At 45.4% G+C, this 22236-nt stretch overlaps 1 protein-coding gene across 1 annotated transcript in view; it reads left to right on the plus strand.

Annotated features, from left to right (window-relative positions):
- Positions 1–19252, plus strand: part of LOC123379085 — a 109954-nt gene extending 90702 nt beyond the window's left edge. Inside the window, exon 6 of the mRNA XM_045033609.1 lies at positions 18216–19252. Coding sequence (XP_044889544.1) covers positions 18216–18374 — 159 coding nt within the window. The 3' untranslated portion in view covers positions 18375–19252. The remainder of the gene's footprint in view (positions 1–18215) is intronic.
- Positions 19253–22236: the final 2984 nt, after the last annotated feature.

Below are 22236 nucleotides of genomic sequence, written 5' to 3' on the forward strand. Positions count from 1 at the left end.
AAGAGGGCTTCAGTCATTTTGATGAGAGACACAATCTAAAGAGCTCATACCTAGCAGTCCCAGGCCTTTCCCCTTTACTATGGGTTATGTTTTCAGAGAGCCTTCATTGTCAGGAATTTAATATCAGGATGTCAGTTGCAAGACAGTGGAATAGAAAGACAGCTGCGTTGGGCACCTGGGTGGCTCAGTTGGCTGGGCGTCCGGCTTTGGCTCAGGCCATGATCTCATGGTTTGTGAGTTCAAGTCCCATGTAGGGATCTGTGCTGACAGCTCGGAGCCTGGGGCCTGCTTCAGATTCTGTGTCTCCCTCTCTCTCTGCCCCTCCCCCGCTCATGCTCTGTCTCTCTCTCTCTCTCAAAAATAAGCATTAAAAATAAAAAAAAAAAATAAAAGCTGCATTGAGAAGTGGGATTTAAAAAACTAATCTAGGGCAGGCACGTGTGTGTGTGTGCGTGTGTGTGTGTGTGTGTGTTTTACTTGAGTTTCCCCCTTGAAACAACCTTGGCTGAAACAGTCTCCTTCCTAGAATGCTGTTTCGGACTAGGAATGAGCTCTTCGATTCTCCAGTGAAAACATGGAAAGCGGCCCCAACAGTTCTGAATTGAAAACAATAATCCGGCACCTGCTTATTTCAGAAGCTTCTGAGAAAGGTAGTCTGGGCTGAAGAAGAGAAATCAGGTGAAAAGAATTGTAAAAAGTCAGAGAGGAACTGTAGGCCAGCTATTTCATACAAATTATGAAATAATTTTCATAATTATTTCCCGGGAGGAAGGAACGATCCCCATGTCACAGAGGATGAAACCGAGGTTCCAAAGAAGTAAAGGAACTTGCTCAGCATCCCAGCCCTAGGCAGTTGAGGCAAACCGGAGACGAGGCCTACCCAACCCCACAGCCTCTTCCCACTCACTACTCTCCATTACCTGTTTAACGACACCACACACAGGACTCTGATCTGAGGGAAGCTGGTTTGCACGTGTGTGGCTGTGAAGGCCGAGCTCCCGGCTCCAGGCTCACTTTGAATTCAGGGCCAGATTATCCTGCAGGGTGTGGGGTCAGCGAAGTGGAGACTCACTACAAACACTGGCATGCCTTTTTATTTTTCTTTAGTTTTCCTCATTTTCTTATCCTGATGGAGACCAATTATTTCCTCTCAGGTTCTCTCAACAAAATTCTGAAAAGCTCAGGAACAGGGTGGCATCGTTTGTCTTTCTCCAGCCGCGATGGCTGAGGAGCTTCAGGGAAAGTTACCTCTCAAAGCCAAACCACCTTCATTTGCCCCCAAGCTATTTTGGGACATATGATTTGTTACATCTTAACTTCAACCCCTATTTCTTGAAAGAGAACTGAACCGTGAGTATTTATAATCTTCTTTTTATCTTCAAAGCACTCTACAGTATTAACTAATTAAACCTCAGCAACACCCTTGATTAACTCCTTTTTATAGATGTGGGAAAAGAGGCATGGAAATAATAAAAAGCGCCCTTGGCCATGATGGAATCGGCATTCCAAGGTAGGATTAGGGTTTGAAATGTCCCATCTCTACCTCTCGTAATACCAACAGCCCCGTCTCCTACCTTGATGCCTCGGTGGTAGGATATGATCTAGCTCTCTCGTTTCTTCTATTCCTTCAACACCAAAGCCTTCTCAAGAGTGTCTGTCCCTCCTCCAGCACTCTTTACTATTCATTGTGTGTGGTTCGTGCCATGACTTTCTTCACTTCTTAAAGCAGAGGAGTTATTGAAAAAAGTGAACAAAATGCCCAGTTCCTATGGTTCCACTCAGCCCTCCTGCATCTCCCCTTGGAATCTATTCTTAGACATACCATCCGTTCAGGAATCCAAGGTAAGCCAGCTTTATCTGGCAGTGTTCCCCAAAGACTTCTTCTTTCCATATGTCCAGACAGAAAGCTAAGCAGTAATTCAAAGACAGAAAGGGGTCAGCACTAACCACTTCCACAGCTACCAGGCAGAAACTCGTTGTCAATTTCATCTTCAACACGCTTTCCCAATCTTTTTAATGTTGGAGGAATCACTTGAAATGTGAGATTTATGGGCAGCTGTTCCAGCCGGGTGAGATTCTTGCTGACAGGTATCAGACTGTTATTAGCATTCTGTGTTATAAATTAAAGGAGAAGACCTGTCTCTGAATATGTACCAGAGCCTCGTAAGGTTGGCAGGGGAAGGTGGGCATTAGAATCCCTAAGCCAAACAAACTCTTGGCAGAGACTAAATCCCCTTGAAGGACCCCCTTTCCAAGATTGCGTTATTCCTTGCTGGATTTGATAGCTTTGGTACAGTTCACACAGGATTGTCATTGAGACAATAAGGACCTTACATTAAAACCCAGTCCCGATATTTGGTGGTGCTTGGAGATTGTACGACTGGCCCCCTGTGGCTCTTGCCCACCGCTGTCCCCCAACCCATCCAAATCAGAGTCAGCAGGTTCAGTAGAATAGCACAGGATTTGGCACGGAAAATCCAGGTTTGAGTTTTGGCTGTGCTACCTACTAGTTATGTGATCACTTAACCTTGCTGACTTATGGTTTTTTCACACTAAAATGGGATAATAGGGGCGCCTGGGTGGCTCAGTCAGTTAGCATCCAATTTTTGATTTTGGCTCAGGTGATGAAATCATGGTTCATGAGCTTGAGCCCCTGAGCTAATAGCATGGACCCTACTTGGGGTTCTCTCCTTCTCTCTGCCCCTCCCCTGCTATCTCTCTGTCTCTGCCTCTGTCTCTCTCAAAATAAATAAACATTTTTTTTAATTCTGTGAAATAAAAAAATGGGATAATATTTACCTCGCATAATTAAGAAATAAAACAAATGTATTTTCTGCACTCTAAAGAATTTTTTAATCAATTTTAGTTATTAATGATAATGGCCAGTATTTATTGAGCCCTTACCATGTGCCAGACACAGTGTTTAGGGGACTTTTATGTATAATTATTTCATTTACCTTCCCAAGAAACCTATGAGGTAAGTGCTATAATTATATGCCTCTTAGAGATGGGGAAACTGAGACCTCAAATCACCTGCCTAATAGATGACACAAACCTGGTCCAGCTAGACCTGTGCTCTTGGCCACCACACAATAATTATTTTTAATCTCCACCTCCTTGCTGGACATTTCTTTTCAGATATTCTGCAGGTCTCTGGAATGTGACCAGTTGCAAACAAAATCCACTATCTCCTTTCAAATTACAGTCTTTGCTCTCACATTCTCATTCGTCAAAGTTACTGTTTCTATCTCCCCAGCTTGAAATCTCAAGGTCATCCCTGCCTCTTCCTTTCCAGTGAGAAGTCACCCTAGCCATTCAGTGCCCTTCTCAAGATGGCTCTTGCCTCTCTCCTCCTAATTCCTTTTGTCACTACCATGGGCGAGGCCTCATTCCCTTAGACCTGTGTTGTGTAACAGCCTCTGAACTTGTTTTTCTAACTCAAGTCCAATTGATCCTAACATATTTTCAACACTTACTCCCTTGGCTAAAAACTTTCGGTTGCCTGCTGGACAAAGTCCATGCCCTTGAGCCCGACGTTCCTGGGCCTTCAGAGCCTGGTCCCACCCCTTCAAGCCACAGCCCCTTCCAGCCCTGAGCATGCCCCGTGCTTTCTTGCCTTTGTACATTAGCTCGTGTTTCTCTTTTCCTTTCTGTCTCTGCTCTTCTCACTCCCTACCTACTGAATGGCAACTCTCCAGGATCCAGATCAAGTCCTTCCTTGATTTCCATTCCCAAGCCATACTTCTCCTTTCCCAAATCAGTAAGACCACGCCATTCAGCAGCCTGTTTATTATCACACACTGCTAATTAATTTTTTACAAAGAATGTGTATATCATATCGCACCTTTCTGATGGGAGAGGGATGGATAGAGAACACGCTTTATACTTCTCTGCCTCTCACACGGCACCACATGAACACCCACCGTGAGCCGAGCCTATGCTACATGCTGGGAATCCCGAGAGGAACAAGTTATATTAGAGAGTTCACAGGCTTATAGCGTAGATCAACATGTAAACAAACATCACCACTGGCTATGAAATGGGCACGGTGAAGACATGCCTCAAGGATTCTGGGAGCACGAAGAGTAGCACTGACTCCCTGAAGAAACCAGAGCAGGCCTCACCAAGTGACCCTTGAGTTGACTCTTGAAGGACGAGTAGAAAATAAAAGCTCTCCAAGCAGAGAAGGGCCTTTGAGGAACAGAGAACACCACGTTCAAAGACCCAGAGGCATATGGTGTATGTGTCAGGCCAGGTGAGGTGAGAGAGCGGGCGTATGGGAAAGAACACCGGGGGAGGACGCTGGAAAACAGGAAGCATCCAGGTGAGAAGACCTGGTCATGCGAAGAAGATGGGAATTGATCCTACAAGGTAGGGAGGAAGCCAGGGAGGCTTGTAAGTGAGAAGTGACTTGATCAGATTTGTATTTTAGAAAATTAACTCTGGCAGCAGCACGCGAATAAATTCTAGTTGGAGACACCTGAGGGAGAGATGCCAAGAGATTCTGAGGGCCTCGGCAAAGGCCGGGAGGAGGGGGCTAGGGCAGTCAGTTGATGTGAGGCATGTCAAGAAGGAGAACGAATAATGGGATGTGATAGACCATTGATTCTGGTGAGTGAGGAATTGAGAATAATGACTGAGGTGTTCACCTTGGGAGGCTAGAGGAAGGTAGGGAGACAGAGGTGAAAAAGCCAGTCGCTGTGGCTCTTGCTATTGCTGTTGTCATTCCTGGCTGTTGGGGTGCGGTAGGTAAAAGATAACTGGCAGATATTTTAAGTGAGAGGCACTTGGAGGGCATTGATAAGGAGAGGTTTGGTAGGAGTTAAATATTTCTAGTGCCTCTCTCAGTGCCTGGCACCTAGTGAGTACTTAATGGATGTTTGTGGAGAAGTGAAATGACCATGCAGAGTAGGCATGAAACAATACATGGATGAATAAATCCCCTTGGAAGGCCATGCCCTTATTTTCAGCAACAAAGAATATAACACATACTGGTGTTTCTAGTGATACAGGACTGTACAAAGGACATGGCAAGGGTCCTTGAGTAGGTCAATGTGTGGCCTGGTTGACATCCACACTCTGCCTCCTCTGACAGACATCAACGAGGGATGGGATGGCGGGTGTGGGGGGGGGGGGCTCAGACTGCGGTTCTCGAACGTGACATTGATGTAAGACCGTGAGGACATTGCACAAGGCCTGTAAGGTTTCCCTCAAAGACAATGAAAGCTATGGATTTCCAGGCCAATAAATGTAGACTTCACATGCCTATTTTAAGCGAGACATGGATATTTAGTACATTTGTTGTTTTTAACCTAAGAAATATGAAATATATCCTGACAAACCATAACCTGCCCCATATGTATAACCCTCTTCTGATCTCTTATGAACAACATTCTCAATTAATCCCAGGAAACCGGGGGTGAGGCAGGAGAAAGGGCGGAGAGAGGGAGAAAAGCAGAAGGGAGCAACAAAAGTCCAATGGAGAGAGACTTGAGAAACGGTTTGATCCACCCAGCAGATCCAGGCCTTACGGCTTAGGTCAGCAGATGTGAGTGATGTCCCGCGACGCGGAATTTTAAATATTAGCGGACATGTTTCAGTAGAACAGCACAAAGCCATTAATTTCTTTGGCACTTTCCGTACTTCATCGCTGCTAAGCATTCCCAGTATGTTCACGTTAATAGAAAATTGGCAAGACAACAATATTTTATGCCTGCATAACTCTAGTTAAAGACACAGCATCGGGAAATATTTCGCAAGGCACAGACTACTTTCGCACAGGTCCAACACATGCTATTTAAGAGATGAGAAGGTGGTTTTCTACTTGAATTGCTTTCTCGGCTACTAGATTCTAATCACCGTGGCAATATCATGCTCAAGGGCACGCTTCAACCCATGACGTAAATGGCATTCAACGTGATTTATGCATTTACGTTCCATGGAGAGGCGGAAGGGAAGAAATAACACATACTTAAAGTATAGTGGGCACTCTATAAATGTTATTGAATTGATTACAAGCATGTGATGCAGTTTATCTGGAAATAGCTGTAGTGCTTCAGAATATTATAAGGTTCCTCCTCTCCCATTTTTCTCTTAAAATCAGAATTCTAGGCTGCAGATAGATATCTGCTAAGATAATTCCTCTATTTTGTGGATGAAAAATCTGATAAGGGATGCCTAGTTAGTACTTTCTTGGTTGCAAGTGACAGAAAATCTAATATAAAGTGACGTAAGCAAAAATGGGATTTCTCAGCTTCTATAAATGAAACATCCACGCGGTAAGCACAGTTTCCGATGTGTTTAGATTCAGATCTCAAGCGATGGTCTACCTTACCTGGCTGTCTGCCACCAGTGCACGCCGGGTAGAAAATGGTAGTGCATGCCCCAATCCCAAAAGTCTTATGGCATTTCCCCGGCTCTAGTGAGGTCACATGACCAGCCTTGCAGCTAGAATGTACCTGTTGCTTAACCTAGCTCAGGTGCCTGACCTGGGGAGCCAGCGTGGGAGCCCGTGTCTCACTCCAGGCACATGGGCTGTGTAGAGAGGAGAGGTAGCCGCCTCAATGCAGAAGCGAGATACAATGTGCCTCAAAGGGAGAGTGAGTCCTAGGTGGCGGGTGTGCAAGGGGGGGAGGAACGATAAGTGTCCTCTCTACCATTTGTAGTATTTCAATTAACATTTTAAAACAGGGCACGTGGGTGGCTCAGTCGGTTAAGCGTCCGACTCTTGATTTCAGCTCAGGTCAGGATCCCAGGGTCATGGGATCGAGCCCCGCTTTGGGCTCCATGCCGACAGCACAGAGCCTGCTTGGGATTCTCTCTCCCTCTCTCTCTCTGCCCTTCCCCTTCTCATGCTCACACATGCTCCCTCTCTCTCTCAAAATAAATAAGCATTTAAAATTTTAAAACAACTTTTGAATCCCCCCCCCCACCAAGGTAAAATCTTCCTCCACTTCAAGGAGGAGCCCCCACTACAATAAACGTAATTATAGTTTGCAATTGTATGAAGAAAGCTGAATGAAGCCACGTGTTTCCCCATCTGGGTCCCTCTTTCTGCCCTCCCATTCTCTTTCTTAACCACCAGCCTTAAATGCAGATCCCCACAGTGTCTCCTTCAGAACAAAGTATTTAGCAAATGTTTCTTTCTGGTTCCTGTGAGGATGTTAATGGAGTCTTGGCTTCCCCCACTGAATCCTGAAAAGTTTTATTGACTTCCCCACCTCCCCCACCTACGATCCTGACAGTTTCGGTGCTACCTTAATCTGAGAAGACAGCTCCTTTCCCACATGGCTTGTGTTTTTTGTTTGGGAAACTTGCCAAGTATTGACAGTTCTTTATTTTCGATCCGGATGTTGGGCCAGAACCACATGTGAGTTGGAGGTTTTACAGTCTCTCTGTTCTGGATGCATTCATTTCATTTGTTTCTCCTCGTTATTTTGAGTCCTTCATACCCTTTTAGTGTTAATTCTCCATTCGCTTCTTTGTCATAGATACAGATAATGCAGCCATACCCCTCAGCGGGGTCTCCAGATTTTACTCGATCACTTGGTTACGTCCATTCGTCAGATCAAAAATCGATGTTCTTCAAAAACCGCTGAAAACACCTGTGTAATCATGCATGTTAACTGTCAAGGGGAAGAACCGGTACTGTGACACAGTGTGATGTCAGGGAGTTATTCCCAGGAGCGTGGCATGTCCTTGCTGCCAGAAAATCTCTCTGCTGCCGTTTGAAAATTCTCACTTTGTTCAGGTGAAGGTTCTGTCGCCATACTTTTTGAAAATTATGTGGGCCCCACTTCTATTATTTGTCCAGAATCAATTCAAACGAATAAGTAGGCTCTCTGGATTTGCCATAAATGAATCACATTCTTTTATCACCTAGTAAGATGCTTCATTCCATCTTGCCTTTGCTAGACGCACAGAAAAGAGGACAAAAATGTCTGCCACCACGTTTCTAAACTTTAATTTGTTAGGTCCGTTATCTCTTGTGTTAACAAAGCACCTCAGCTCTTGGTGGCTTAAACCAACAACCATTTTATTTGTTCATTGTTCTGTAGGTCAGCAATTAGGGCCGGACTCAGCTGGTCTCTGCTGGTCTCTTCTGGGACTTCTTGTGCCTGGGGCCATTCATGGGCTGCAATCATCTGGCCCCTGAGGTGCCCTACTCATATGTGTGGAGGTTGTTGCTAGCTGTTGGCCAAGTCACTGTCTCCAGCAGGCTAGCCTGGGTTTCTTCACATGGTGCGGGAAGAGTTCCCAGCAACAAGGGAGAGTCAAGCCTAATGTGAGAAAGCTTGTTTCAGTCATCTGCTTGTATCAAACTTGTTAATATTCCATTGGCCAAACAAGCCGGGGGACTGGATTTCCAGAGTCAGTGTGGCAGGGCACCACCCAAAGGCATGAGCTCAGGTAGTAGGTAGGATCCATTGAGCGCCCTTACCGTAAAAATGTATCACATGAGGTAAACACCTATATCATATCTTTAACTGAAAAATGAGATTTACCTGGGAAAGTGTCAAGACAAACCCCTTACCAGGAACAAAATCTGTCAGAGATTTATAGACACAGAGCAGAGATGCAAACCTCTTAGAGACCCATTAGCACCAAAGGAGCATGGTCTGTGCATTGAAGCATTACCCCAGTTGTAAAACCAAGCACACTTCAAAAATGAGCCTAGGCCTGTACATAAGATCTGCCCAGATATTTGATATGCAATTGCATTTCAGGCCCTTTCAGAGAACCTGGAGAATAGGCAGGGCAGCCATGTGGCTCAGTCGATTGAACGTCTGGCTCTTGATTTTAGCTCAGGTCATGATCCCTGGGTCATGGGATTGAGCACCCTACTGGGCTCGGTGCTGAGCATGGAGCCTGCTTGGGATTCTCTTTCTCTGCCCCTCTCCTCAGCTCATGCTCTCTCTGTCTCTCTAAAACAAACAAACGAACAAACAAACGAACATCAAAGAACTTGCATGTAGTATAGGAGAAGGTTAGATAACTTACTGGTTAGATAAATCAGGTTGGTCATCCTGGTCCTGATAAGTAGGGAGAGAATAACTGACAGTTAAGAGTAACTAGGGGCTCCTGGGTGGCTCAGTTGGTTGGGCATCCGACTTCGACTCAGGTCATGATCTCACAGTTCGTGAGTTTGAGCCCCGCGTCAGGCTCTGTGCTGACAGTTCAGAGCCTGGAGCCTGTTTCAGGTTCTGTGTCTCCCTCCCTCTCTGCCACTCCCCCACGCACACTCTGTCTCTGTCTCTCTCAAAAATAAATAAACATTTAAAACAATTAAAAAAATAAGAGAGTAACTAGCACTTCCCGAGCACTTCACTATGAGTTGTTGATTTTCCATAAACTTTGAACAATTCTGTGAGGTGGGTAGCAATCTTCTCTCCATTTACCAAAAGAGAACCATGAGATTTAGAAAGCTTTCCTTACCCAAGCTCACTAGGCTAACATACAAGTGTTGGGTCTTGAACTGTCTATCTATAGAGCCTCGGTTATTTACACTAAGTCCCGCTACTTATTCCATCACATGGGACAAATGGATGGGGGTCCATGAAATGATGTCTCTCCCAGGCCCAGCCATCCAAACACGAAGACTTGTTGCAGACTACTCCTTCTTGGATTTGTTTTCTTTCCCTGGACGTCAAAGCCATGAATGGGGAATCCAGAAGGGCCTGTGGGATGGCAATGGCTTCCACAGTTCTTACAATGTAAGAATTGTAGATGATGGGGTGGATTGCTTCCTAATTGAGCTCCGGGACCCTTTCCCAGTTAAATTACTCCTGCAGAGAGCACTTTCAGATCGCTACAGCTATTGCTCGAGAAAAGTCAAGCCTATCTCTCACTTTACCCAGCTCTAAGGCGATATCCCTTCTGTTCCTCAGCAAAATGGCTGCTGAGCCCAGCATATCTAGTCTTAAGGGTACAAATAATCCTCTGTTTATACCAGCGCCTTCCCATCAAGCAGAATAATTGATGCTCAGAGATTTAGAATGACTGCCCTCTGATGCATTTTAATAATGGAGTTGTCCCAATAATACCGATAGGTAGTGATGATGATTACAGTGGGATGAGGAATGAGACGTGCTATTCTGAAATTGTGTTAATTTCTCCCACAAACGTTAAAAAAAAAAAAAGTCATAGACATATAAGTGAATTCAGTCCCCACGTGTTGGTGTTCCCTTCTCTGCCTCCACCTCCAGGACACTTGGCCTCCAGTCCCTCATCTGTCCTCTGACACACCTTGAGCATCGTCTAGATGTTAAATTAGGTTTTGACAAAATGATGCCCCACAGATATTTTGCCATCATCCAGTCATATATGTTTTAGCAAAGAGGAGCAAAGAAGCAACAGCGACGTGACAGACGAGTACTCTTACATCTGTCTTTGCAGAGGGATTGAGTTAGTGGAAAAGAAGGCAGTGTTTAGCCAATTTTGAAGAAGAATAAATGTGTTCGATGGTATTCAGTGAAGCATGATCTGCATAGCATGTAAATTGCGTAGAATTGTAATGCAGAAAATCCAGAACTTTCCTATGACGAATGGGTCTAATTTACAGTATTCCAGGAGACTAAAACATTCTGTAACAATAACTGGAAGGTTTACGTTCCATTTGATAATTTATAGAAAATACAAAACAGATTAGGATCTCTCTTTTAAAAAAAAGAAAAGTAAACCTCTTGACTAACAGATTGTGGTCTAAAAAACCATTATAATGTGTTCATATTTTTCTAATTCTGCACTGAAGATGTCCATATATCATCCAGCTCCGTTTCCAAGATCTCAGTACATATTTCTGTATTTATAAAATTTACTGTTCTCCAAAGTGGAAGCCCTCCTAGAAAAATTAATTATTTAATGAGCTTTAATATTCAGATTTGTGGTAGTTCGCTTAGAAATAGCATATAAATTTGGAGGCACATTGAAAATTTAACCATAGCTTGATGCAAATTAATATCCACACGGGCAATGTGCAGCCGGATAAAAAGGGGATGAAAAGAATGTAAGATAGGACAGAGAGTCTGTTTCACCATGAAGCTTGTTGTTTTGATTCAGTGGCATAATGAAGGTACATGGCAGGAAGAAGGCCTAGGTTCTGATGCCAAATCCATCTTTTAAAGGTTGCTCAGGAGATGCCTGGGTGGCTTAGCTGGCTAAGCATCTGCCTTCAACTCGGGTCATGACCTCACCGTTCGTGGGTTCAAACCCCTGCGTTGTCAGCGCAAAGCCCGCTTCAGATCCTCTGTCTCCTCCTCTCTCCGCCCCTCCCCCATGCTCGCTCTCTCAAAAATGAAAATAAACATTAAAAAATTGCTTTTAAAATAAATAAAGTGTTGCTCGGAAGCAGAAATGGGGAAGAGGGTACCTGGAATCCCATTCAAGTAAGATACGCAGGGCAGGGAATGTTTGCAAGGTGTTCTCGGACTGTGGAGATGATGCAGACTCATACCGTGGCCTCCAGAAATGAAGTGTCCAGTGTGGTAGGCAAACATTTACCAAATACAAGGCAAGATGCGCTATAAGGTTGGAACTTGATAGAGGTGGTCGTTGTGCAGCATTGAGAATGTACTGAATGCCACTGAATTGCACACTTTAAAGTGGTTAATTTTATGTGAATTTCGCCTCAATTTTTAAAAAATATGCTGGGAAGAGGCACTGGAGACCTTTGCCCACCATCTCTGGAGACAAGAAAGCTGATACTTAGAAAGGAAGGGGCTTTGGGGGCCCAAAATACCTGTGTGAGCATCTCAGCTGTCTTTTGTTTGACTGGTGAGCGTGTGGTATTTTGAAGGCTCCACCATTCGCTGGCCATTCTGGGTTAGGACACAAGTCCTGTGAGGATTGGAAAGGTGTTTGCCTACCTGGTGAGAGCTGGGAGCCAAAATACACCCGCGTGCTGGGGAAGGATGCTAGGTTTAAGTCAACTTGGCCCCCAAATAACTGTGTGGCCTTGGGCAAGTTAATTAACCTCTCTGAAATTCTGTTTCCTAACTAGCAAATTGGGGATCATAAAAACTACCTCACGTGGTTTTGGAAAGGATTACGACCACATGCATGCTACCCTATGCAAAGTGTCTGGCACAAAGAAGACACTAATAAATTATAATAGCCTCCCCATCCTGGCCCATCTCCCAGTCCCCTCCCCTTGCCCCCCCTCCCCCCGACTTGGCTTGAACTCCTCATCAAAGAAGTCATTTCCTATGATGTAGCAACAGCATCGGGCTCATTAGGTCATGGTTACACTGGTATATAACCTTGGAGTGAGCGCCTCAGAAGGAACGGGGCCTGGGGCCAGAAATCAAGGAAGAAAGATCCTCCTTTTCTAGACCCCCTTCCTTAGCACAGTGGGAAACGTCCAGAGCATTATCATAGAGCCAACAAATGTTAGAATTGGCTCTTGAAGATTATTTCGCCTTCTCATTTTGTAGGTGAGGAGCTGAGGCCCTTGAGGGGAAGGGATAGTTCTATTAGCCGTACTTCCCTACCATCCCTTTAGTTGGTTCCTATTTGGGAACATGCTGAACGTTCTCCATTTGCCCCTTCAGGTCCACTCTCCATCCTTCTCCACCCTCCTCCCTGGCCTGGAGGCTCACCTCCAGGGGTATGGATTATATGAACCTGCTCCCTTGCCCTCTGGTTTCCAGTTAGCATCTGGCTAATGGGAAGCATCAGAGGTGGATCAAAGTGCAGGAGTCTGAAGTCAGAACATTTGTAACCTGAGATCGCCGCAGGTTATACGTGACCCTCCACCAAATGGCCATGGCTTCTGCCCAGCAGCCCTCTCCAGTATAGCTCTTCTCTCTGGGTCTGCTGTGTACTGTCCCCTTTGCCAATACATGACTCAGGCTGGAAAAAAGTAGCAGTTCCCAACGTTGCCTCCCCTGGGGGTCTCTTGTTAATTTCCCTAAACCCTGAGCACACCTTAGTAAATAATCTCTTTCTTAAATTTTCCTCAGGTACACAGTTTAACTATGTCATTTGCAGAGGCCCTGACTAATAGAAGAAGGAACTCCTTTCTCCTGACATCATTCATATTTTCTTGCAGAAGGACCTCCTCTAGAGTAGGGGTTGACAAGCCAAATCCAGCCCACGAGCTAAGAATGGTTTTTAACGTTTTTTTTTTTTAATGGTTGAAAATAAATCAAAAGAAGAATATTTTGTGACACATGAAAATTCAAAATTCAGAGTCCATAAAAAAGTTTTATTGGAATGCAGCCATATTCATTTGTTTATGTATTGCCTAGGGCTGCTTTCCTACTCTCTTGGCAGAATTGAGTAATTGCAACAGAGACCGAATGTCCTGCAAAGTGTAAAATATTTACCCTCCAGCCCTTCACAGAAAAAATTTGTGGCCCCTGTACTAGATATTATTCCTGGCCTTTCCCTCCAACTCCTGGTTGACAGCTGAATCTCTTGGTTGGGTAGAGCCAATCTATGAAAGACTATAAGATTTCATCCCCTTTTCTTCTCTGTCCCAAGGTCGAAGGCCCAGGCTGGGAGAGGGAGAATAATAGAGTTCAGAGAGTTTGAGAAAGCTTTTTTGGTAGCAGATTTAAAACCACATTCTCTGATGGGCTCTCTTTTGTTTGACCCACATGTCCATCTCTCAATTGGTTCTGAGCTCGGGAGGGAAGATGGTTTGATTTCTTGACTCCCTAGAATTCCAGCAATACCTTTCCCCCCAACCTTATTGCCTTTGTTTGAATACCCATCATCTCTCATTGGGATCACTAAAACATCCTGCTATCTGCCCTCCGTGCATTAACTTCCTCTAATCCAGACAGCCAAAGTGATCTTCCTAAAACATAAACCTGACCTCATACCTTCTCTACTGTGCAGGCTGATTTCATGCCTCTCTGTACCCACACCCTAGACAGTGCCTTCCCACACTGACTAGGCCTTAGCATGTGACTTGCTCTGGCCAAGAGGATAATAACAAACCTGATGCAAACAGAGACTTGAAAAAGCACTTGCGTGTCTCCTCCTCTCTTGGACCCCTGCTAGTGCCACAAGAGCATGCCCACACTAGCCTGCTGAGGGACATGGGAGACATGTGTAGAAAAGCCTAGTTGTCCTGAGCAAGGCCATCCTTAGATGAGACGGGCCCCAGCTAACCTGCCGGCTGCCTACGAGTGCATAGTGAGCCCAGCACAGAGCAGCAGAACTGCCTTACCAGTGAATAGAGTTGTGAGAAATGATCAGGAGTTGTTTTAAGTCTCTAAGCTTTGGGGTGCTTTGTTAGTCAGAAGTAACTAACTGATACACCTATTTAAAACTCTCCATTGTCTTGAAGCAACTCTGCAACAAAGCCAGAATTCCTTAATAACATATAAGGCTTTTCACTATCTTTCTGAGCTCTATCTAGGCTAACCAGCCCACTTGCATGTTGTGCAGCCATCACCGTAAAAACTGGTTCCCAGCACCCTTGTTGGCCTCACCACCTGTATCCCGAACTTTGTGCCTTGCTTTCTCTTTCCTGATTAAGTTCCTGGTTTTCTCTGTTCTGGTTGCTTCCCCAACTGAGCTGACCCTGGCTTCCCTCTTCGACTGTAACCTATACTTGCCCTTTAGGTCATACGTTTAGAGAGCCATGACTAGCATTTTTAGAGATGGAGTAGGAAACAAATCCGGACAGGATAAACTGTGCATAATGAGAGTACATTTTCAATGTGCATGTATTGGTTTGCTATGTAATTTTTTTTTTTTTTTTTTTTTTTGGTCTGTGAGACATAGTCAAAGTTTGAATGCACATTGCTTTAAAACATGTCTGCTGTTCTGAGTAAACACTGCCCCAAATCCACCTGGTCCTCACACTTTGTCCCAGGACTTGCATCTTTCCCTGAGGACCTGCCCACTCTCACTTGACCTCATCCACCTCTCCATGTACGTTGCCCTCCACTCTCCAGTACACCCCCCCCCCCCCCCCCCCCGTCGCCCTGAAGGTCAAGCTGGGCCTTTGCAATGGTTTTTTCTCCACCAATAGCAATCTTCCCTTCCTTAGTTTTCTGGAAAGTTCTTCTTTTTTTAGGGGGTGCTGTAAGTGCATCCTCCATTATTTAATGTTCAGTGTGTGCATGATTCAAGGTGCTCCAATAGCACATCCTCCGGGAGGCCTCTCCTTCCCCTCCTCCCCTCCTCCCAATTCCATTTCCACTTACACACCAGAATTTATGACATGTCAAAGCTTAAGAGCATTCTTTCTAAAACCTAACTTCTCTTCCCCATGTTTTCACTGGAGAATCACCTGTGCTTCTACCTGCTCCCAGAGCCCCGGTGCATGAGGCTGTCATAGCCCTTAGCAATCACCAAGTTATAATTGTCGAGTCTGTGTATATGTTCTCCACACAAGGTAGGAGCTCCTTAAGGTTAAGGCCTGAGCCCTGTTGATCTTTGGACCACCAGCGCCTAGAGCAGGGCCTGGCATCAGTACGAGTTGGCACTCGACTCGAATTGAAATTGTCCCCTAGTGTGGTTTGGAGTGCACAGGTGACCAGTGGGAATGAGATAGAGGGCCACTTGGTCCCTAGAGGAAGGTGGTGGCCCAAGGAAATAGTTTGGAGGGGCAATGTCCAGTGCTGGGGCTCCAGCAGAGGAGATGGGCGAACCACTAACCACGTCCGCTTAGGAATTCAAGCGGCCATGTTCCCAGCACTTGCAAAACCAAGGGAAACCAAAAAGTCCAAACCCACACGATGTGAGAAAGCAGGAAAATGCCACACAGTCTCTTCTGGAGGGTGTGGTGCCACATGGAAAATGAATAAAGGAACGCACAAAATAATCAGAGGTAAGAAAAATCCCATGGAAGGCACAAAACCCTCCGGGCCAGGGGAGGACCGGGTCCTTCACAGACTGCGAAGGCGGATAAAGGACACAAGAGTGGAAGCTGGTACTGGCACAAAGATGGGAGGCCCAGGAGCCAGGACAACTCAGAAGCACATTCCTCATGGACTCTCTGAATGAACAGAAGTGAACGGAAGAGTCAAGCTTCAGAGAGGCCAGGGGGAGTCGTTTGATTACATAGAAAGCACACTCTGTAGGAAATGCCAATGCACTCTTTGCTCCATGCTGCGTTCACACAGGTACTATCATGGGATTTTCCCACCTACCTCTTGTCCCAGATACCAGGTTTCCAATAAAGGGCTCTGTTGTGGCCATCGTTAATTAACTACCGGCACAATGAATGGCTGCTGAGTACCAAGTGGAGAAAGTTAGCACAGGAGGCTTGGGAAATTTCACCTAAGTTATACAAGTCCTAACAGAGGGACTCATTTATTCTGGTGGTGGTGGTGAGAGGGGGTTATGCACAAGGCCAGCAGCTAGCACAGGGCCTGGCACTTTCTGAGGAGGGAATAGCTGGGGAGGAGTCAATGAATCATGGTGCTCTCTCTCTCTCTCTCTCTCTCTCTCTCTCTCTCTCTCTCTCTCCCTTTCTAAAGCAACTAAATCATTTTGGTTTATAAGAATAGCACTTCCTGAAATAGCCAGGATGTCTTTAGAAGACTGTACTGACCTGGTGCTGGGAGGCAGAGAGTGGAAAGTGAGGAGGGGGCGGAGGGGAGGAGGGAGAGGAGAAAAAAAACGCATCCCCCTTTCAGGCCACATTCAAGCCGATGTCAAGGAGAAAAATTTCTCTGTGAATGTAGAATGCAACCAACTCATTCAGTCAGATTCAAAGGAAAATAAACGAGGCAGGTGAAACCCAGAGCCAGGAAGAGTGGAAGCGATTTTTGGACTCAGAATTCACAATGAGGTAAGTCGAAAAGAACATGAAATTGCTGTCAGTTTCTTGTAGCAGAGCCAACTTCCTGCTTTTCTAATGGCTTGTATCATCAACTCGGGAAATGCGGGGATTTGAACCAGATGATGAATCAATTACCTCAATGAGATGAAATACCCAAACTCCACGAATGCATCGGGAAGCAGCAAGAATAAAAAGCCACCATCGTCGGGTGTCTTCTGAAGAGCAGGTTAAGCAAAGGTGCTGACATTAGTCTCCTCAACAGAGCTCAGGGTTACAAGCTGTTCCCTCCCACTCCCAGCTCCCAGCAGGGCACCCCTGCCCCCCATGGCTGTTGCATAACCCACGGGCAGGTACCCAACTGCCCTTGGGTGCATTAATAAAATTAAAAGAGATATTGGGGAGAAATGGAGAGAGGGAAAGGGGTCACTCAGGTAACCGAGGGCTAGACAGAACAACCTAGGACAGAAAAGAGGAAGGAACAGAGACACAAAGTAAGAAGACGTTTGAGTGCAGAGAATTGGGGCTTCCGCTAGATGGGCTGCTGAAAGAAAAATCTTCATCCTAGGTGAGTCATTTGTTGACTACTGCCTTTAAAGGTGGTCCATAATATCCCCAGCCAGCCCTTAGGGGAAAAGCTCTCAAGCAACTCAGGGAGCTGAAAACAGAACACCACTATTACAGGACAATAATTTCAGAAGAAGACAGCACCTACAGAAAGAGAAGAGATCTTTAGATTCTGACTCATAATGTTTGCGCCTTTAACACAGTTGGGTATATAAAACCAAATATGAGTTATATTACTACATCTATGAGCTGTATTGCTATATTAAGCATGTATACACAGGTACTGGTGTATGCAAGGCCATCTGCACGCTGTGTTTGGTTCCTAACTCTCCTGTTGGCCCCTATCCAGAGAGTTAGCCATTTAGATCCCTACCTACAAGCTAAGCCCTTACTTTTGTTAATATGACCCGTCATCGGGTGCCTGGGTGGCTCATTCGGTTAAGCATCTGACTTCGGCTCAGGTCATGATCTCGTGGTTCGTGCGTTCGAGCCCCGCATCGGGCTCTGTGCTGACAGCTCAGAGCCTGGAGCCTGCTTCGGATTCTGTGTCTCCCTCTCTCTGCCCCTCCCCTGTTCGCCCTCGCTCTCTCTCTCTATCGAAAATAAATAAACATTTTTAAAAAGTTAAAAAAATATGTGATCAGTCCTAACTCAGACAGTAGGTATTTCTGGAGCTACACTCTAGCTTTATGGAGTCAACCACCAAGTCATCTGACTATAAGACCATTTGGATAACTAGCATTTTGTATTATTTAAAACACCCATCATCTCCTTGTGCCCCAAGATTGCTAGTGGGTTGCTACCTCAGGAACTCCCTGCCAGAGCTATTCTTTAGATAACCTGCCTGCCACTCTAGCTTTTCTAGGACTTGAGTCCAAGAAGTCCCACTCACCGCATTCTGTCCCAGCCCCAAACAGGCAAGGCATGCAAGGCATCATGGTCCTCAGGAACCAGGAACAAAACCAGGAACCAAAACAAAAAGCAGGGAGGCAGCACCAAGCAACAGCTTCCAGGCACTCTGGGGAAAGAAGGCACCGGACCGAGGAAGCAGGGGATGAGTATTTAGAAGGAGGCTGGTGGCCCCGTCAGTGTCTTCAGGCCTCGTTTCAGAAGTCCCAGGGAATGTGGTGGGAATGGCATGTAGAAGAGGTAGAGAGGAAGGTGGTCGTTCTCACTCACATGCAACCCGCACCCCAGACAGCGGGCTGGGATCTCCGAGACGAGACCTAGTGCTAGAGAGGGGGTCTGGCAAGAGCTATACAAAGTCTCGGTCACTGGGGTTCTTGTCCTGGGAAGAAAAGCTAAACAACAAACAAACAAACAAGCCCTAAAAATAAGCTAAAGACAACCTAGGCTGTGCACTTGAACACCAAGACCTGTAGATCAAGACCCGTAAGGGTAAGTCCGGTGCAGTTGCCTTGTAGACTCTCCCCTGCCCCCCGTCTTGCCCTTTTCTAGTTGGCCTCATCTTCACATTCACGCCCGATTTGCTAAAACACAGCTTTTGTCAGGTCAGTCTCTGTTCAGGCTCTTGGTCAAATGCTCGGTTATTACGAGGCATTTGTATCTTCAGCTGTCCAATGTAGCAGCTGTCACAGACTCCAGGACAAGGGCAGTGTGGTGCCGCCAAAGCCAAGGTCAGGAGTATACTGCAGAGAGGTTTCTGAAGTGAAAATTGAAAATAAATACTTTTATTTTGTGCCTGGAAGTAGGAGACTTTTAAAAGTTGGAGACTTTGAAGTGAAGCATCTTTATTGTAGTTTTGAGAATGGGTGACGGATTGTGAGACACTGAGAGAAGATAGTAGGGGCAGGGTTTTGAATAGCTGAAGAGAAAAAAATCAATGCTTAACGTTTGATGAAGTTACATGTGACCAATATTTCTTTTCACACCCTAATTTGTCTACTCAATACTTATTCACTTACTCTACACATGTTTGTTGAGTACCTACTACGTGCCAGGCCCTGTAGGGGTCGAGAGGACATGGTGGTGAACAAGATAAACACAGTTCTGCCTTTAGGCAGTTACAAAGAACTGATAACGGGGGTGTCCGGGTGGCTCAGTCGGTTAAGAATCTGACTTTGGCTCAAGTCATGATCTCTCGGTTCGTGGGTTCGAGCCCTGCATTGGACTCTGCACCGACAGTGTAGAGCCTGCTTGGGATTCTCTCTCCCCCTCTCTTTCCCTCTGCCCCTCCCCTGCTTGTGTGAGCTCTCTCTCTCTCAAAAAAAAAAAAAAAAAAAAAAAAGGACTGATAAGTGTAACACACAGCTTGTTACAGGAGCACATGCAAAGGACATGTAGCCTCGGCTCTGGGATCCCCTGGGTCTCAACTGCTATTGGTCTCCCTGGCCACATTGGTTTCCTCCCATTTCCCTACATGTGTTCTGCATATTCCTGACTCCAGGTCTGGGGTTATATTTGCACTGAGTCTACACAGGGCCTGTGAATTCTTTAAGGTCTATCTTGTGTCTCAAATCCCGTCAGAAGGGATTTCTAGTGAAGATGGCATGTAAGTCAACACTTGTAGGTCCACCTCCTGTCCCAGGGCTCCAAACACATCACAGTAGGAGACAAGCCTCCTTGAAAAGAAACCCAAACACAAATGGCCATGCTCAAAAACAAAATTTAAAAAAAAAATTTTTTTTTACAAAATAAAAAAAAATTAAGTGTTGTTTTTATCATTTTGCCTTTTTAAAAATTTATTTGAGAGAGAGAGAGAGAGCACGTGAGCCAGGGAGAGGGTCAGAGGGAAAGAGAGAGAGAATCTTAAGCAGGCTCCACGTTCAGTGTGGAGCCCGACACAGGGCTCTATCCCACGACTCTGGGAACACGACTAGAGCAAAATCAAGAACCAGACGCTCAATGGACTGAGCCGTGCAGGTGCCCCTCATTCTGATTCTTATTTCAATGATTGCATTTATCAGGTCCAGGATTTTCTTTTTTTTTTTTTTTTAATTTTTTTTTTCAACGTTTATTTATTTTTGGGACAGAGAGAGACAGAGCATGAACGGGGGAGGGGCAGAGAGAGAGGGAGACACAGAATGGGAAACAGGCTCCAGGCTCTGAGCCATCAGCCCAGAGCCTGACACGGGGCTCGAACTCCCGGACTGCGAGATCGTGACCTGGCTGAAGTCGGACGCTTAACCGACTGCGCCACCCAGGCGCCCCAAGGTCCAGGATTTTCAATTAGTTACGCTTTTATGTCCAACTGTTCTTTTTCATCTGGCTATCTTGTTTCAGCTTTTCTTGTTCTTTATGAGACCTATTCTCCCCTTAATCTCTTTAAGGATCTTAAACATACCTTTAAAAAGACTTTTTCATACCAATCTCTTATTTCCATTTCAATTTCATCTGGATGAAATTTTATCTTCTATTTATATTTTTGTCTGTTTTCTCCATGTGTTTTGGAATTTTGGTTTGAAGGCTCATGGTGGTTAGGAGGTTTTATTGTTTCTCTCTCTCTGTTCCCCCAGGCTCCGACAGTGTTGTGGTTACTTTATGCCAGCTTCCCAAGCCCCAGTGTAGATCTCTTTTTTATCCTTCCTTCCTTCCTTCCTTCCTTCCTTCCTTCCTTCCTTCCTTCCTTCCTCCTGCCCTTCTTTTCTTTTCCTTCCTTCCTTCCTTCCTTCCTTCCTTCCTTCCTTCCTTCCTAGCAGTTCAGAAGTGCCTATCCTATTGAAATTGAAAAAGATTCTGTTGCCAACCCAGGGGGCTGCTTGACTCATGTCCTTGCCTCAAAATAGGATTCATTATTTCCAACCTTTCAAGACACTCAAGTTCAGAGCCTCCACTGCTCCAGGTGGGGGTTAAATGAATCCTTTCTATCATTTTCCTTTCATGGGTGGGGAAGGCCACAAAAACACTGAATTCACTCAGTAAAACCAGCTCTGTCTTCCCCCACTCCATTGCAGGGCACATCTGATCCCCTTTACCACAGCAGATATTGACATCTCATAGCCTGTGCCTACGTTCACACCTGGGAGAAATGGCTTCAGCTTTGCTTACAGTATTGTGTTTGGACAAAAACAAAAACAAACAAAAAAAACACACACACAAAAAAACAGAAAAAACCCTCTTGATTTCAGCTCAGGTGATGACCTCACAGTTCATGGGTTTGAGCCCCTGTGTCAGGATTCACACTAACAGTGCGGAGCCTGCTTGGGATTCTCTCTCTCCTTCTCTCTCTGCCCCTCCCCCCAACTCTCTCTCTCTTTCTCTCAAAATAAAGAAATCAACTTTAAAAAAGAAATCAGAATGAATAGGTATGTCCCAACCTGGTCATATTTGAACAGATAATTGAAGAACTAGAAAATACCATTAGGACACTCATGTAGGACACAGCACAGAATGGTAGAGATTGAAACCATGAAATGCCAAGGTCAACCAAGAAAAGACTCAAATGCGGAGAACAAACTGGTGGTTGCCGGGGGAGGGGGGAGGGGATGGGTTATACAGGTGGTGGGGATTAAGGAGTGTGCTCGCCATGATGAGCACCAAGTCTTGTACGGAAGCATCGAATCACTATATTGTACACCAGAAACTAACATTACGCTGTATGTTAACTAACTGGAATCTAAGTAAAAACTTAGAAAAAACTATGAGATGCCAGTTAGAAAACCCAGAAAGTAGATGGGAAAAACTCCGGCATGGCCCTAATAGAAATTCCTGCAAAAGAAACTATAGAGGGTGGCAGATAAGAGATATTGGTGGAGACTGGCTGGTAATTTTCTGGACTTGAAGACGGATAACAGTGTACAACTACTGCTAAACAAGATCGGTTTTCTTGAAATGCCTTACATGACCTGGCTCCTTACTGGCTCTATGACTTTGCCTCTTCCTGCTTTCTTCCTCGCTCACTTTGCTTTCGCCATCCTGGCCTCCTTGCTAATCCTTGAACAAAAACAAGCCCATTCCTACCTTAGAGC

Source organism: Felis catus, chromosome C1 (genome assembly GCF_018350175.1).
Source record: "Felis catus isolate Fca126 chromosome C1, F.catus_Fca126_mat1.0, whole genome shotgun sequence".
NCBI classification, from domain to species: Eukaryota; Metazoa; Chordata; class Mammalia; order Carnivora; family Felidae; genus Felis; species Felis catus.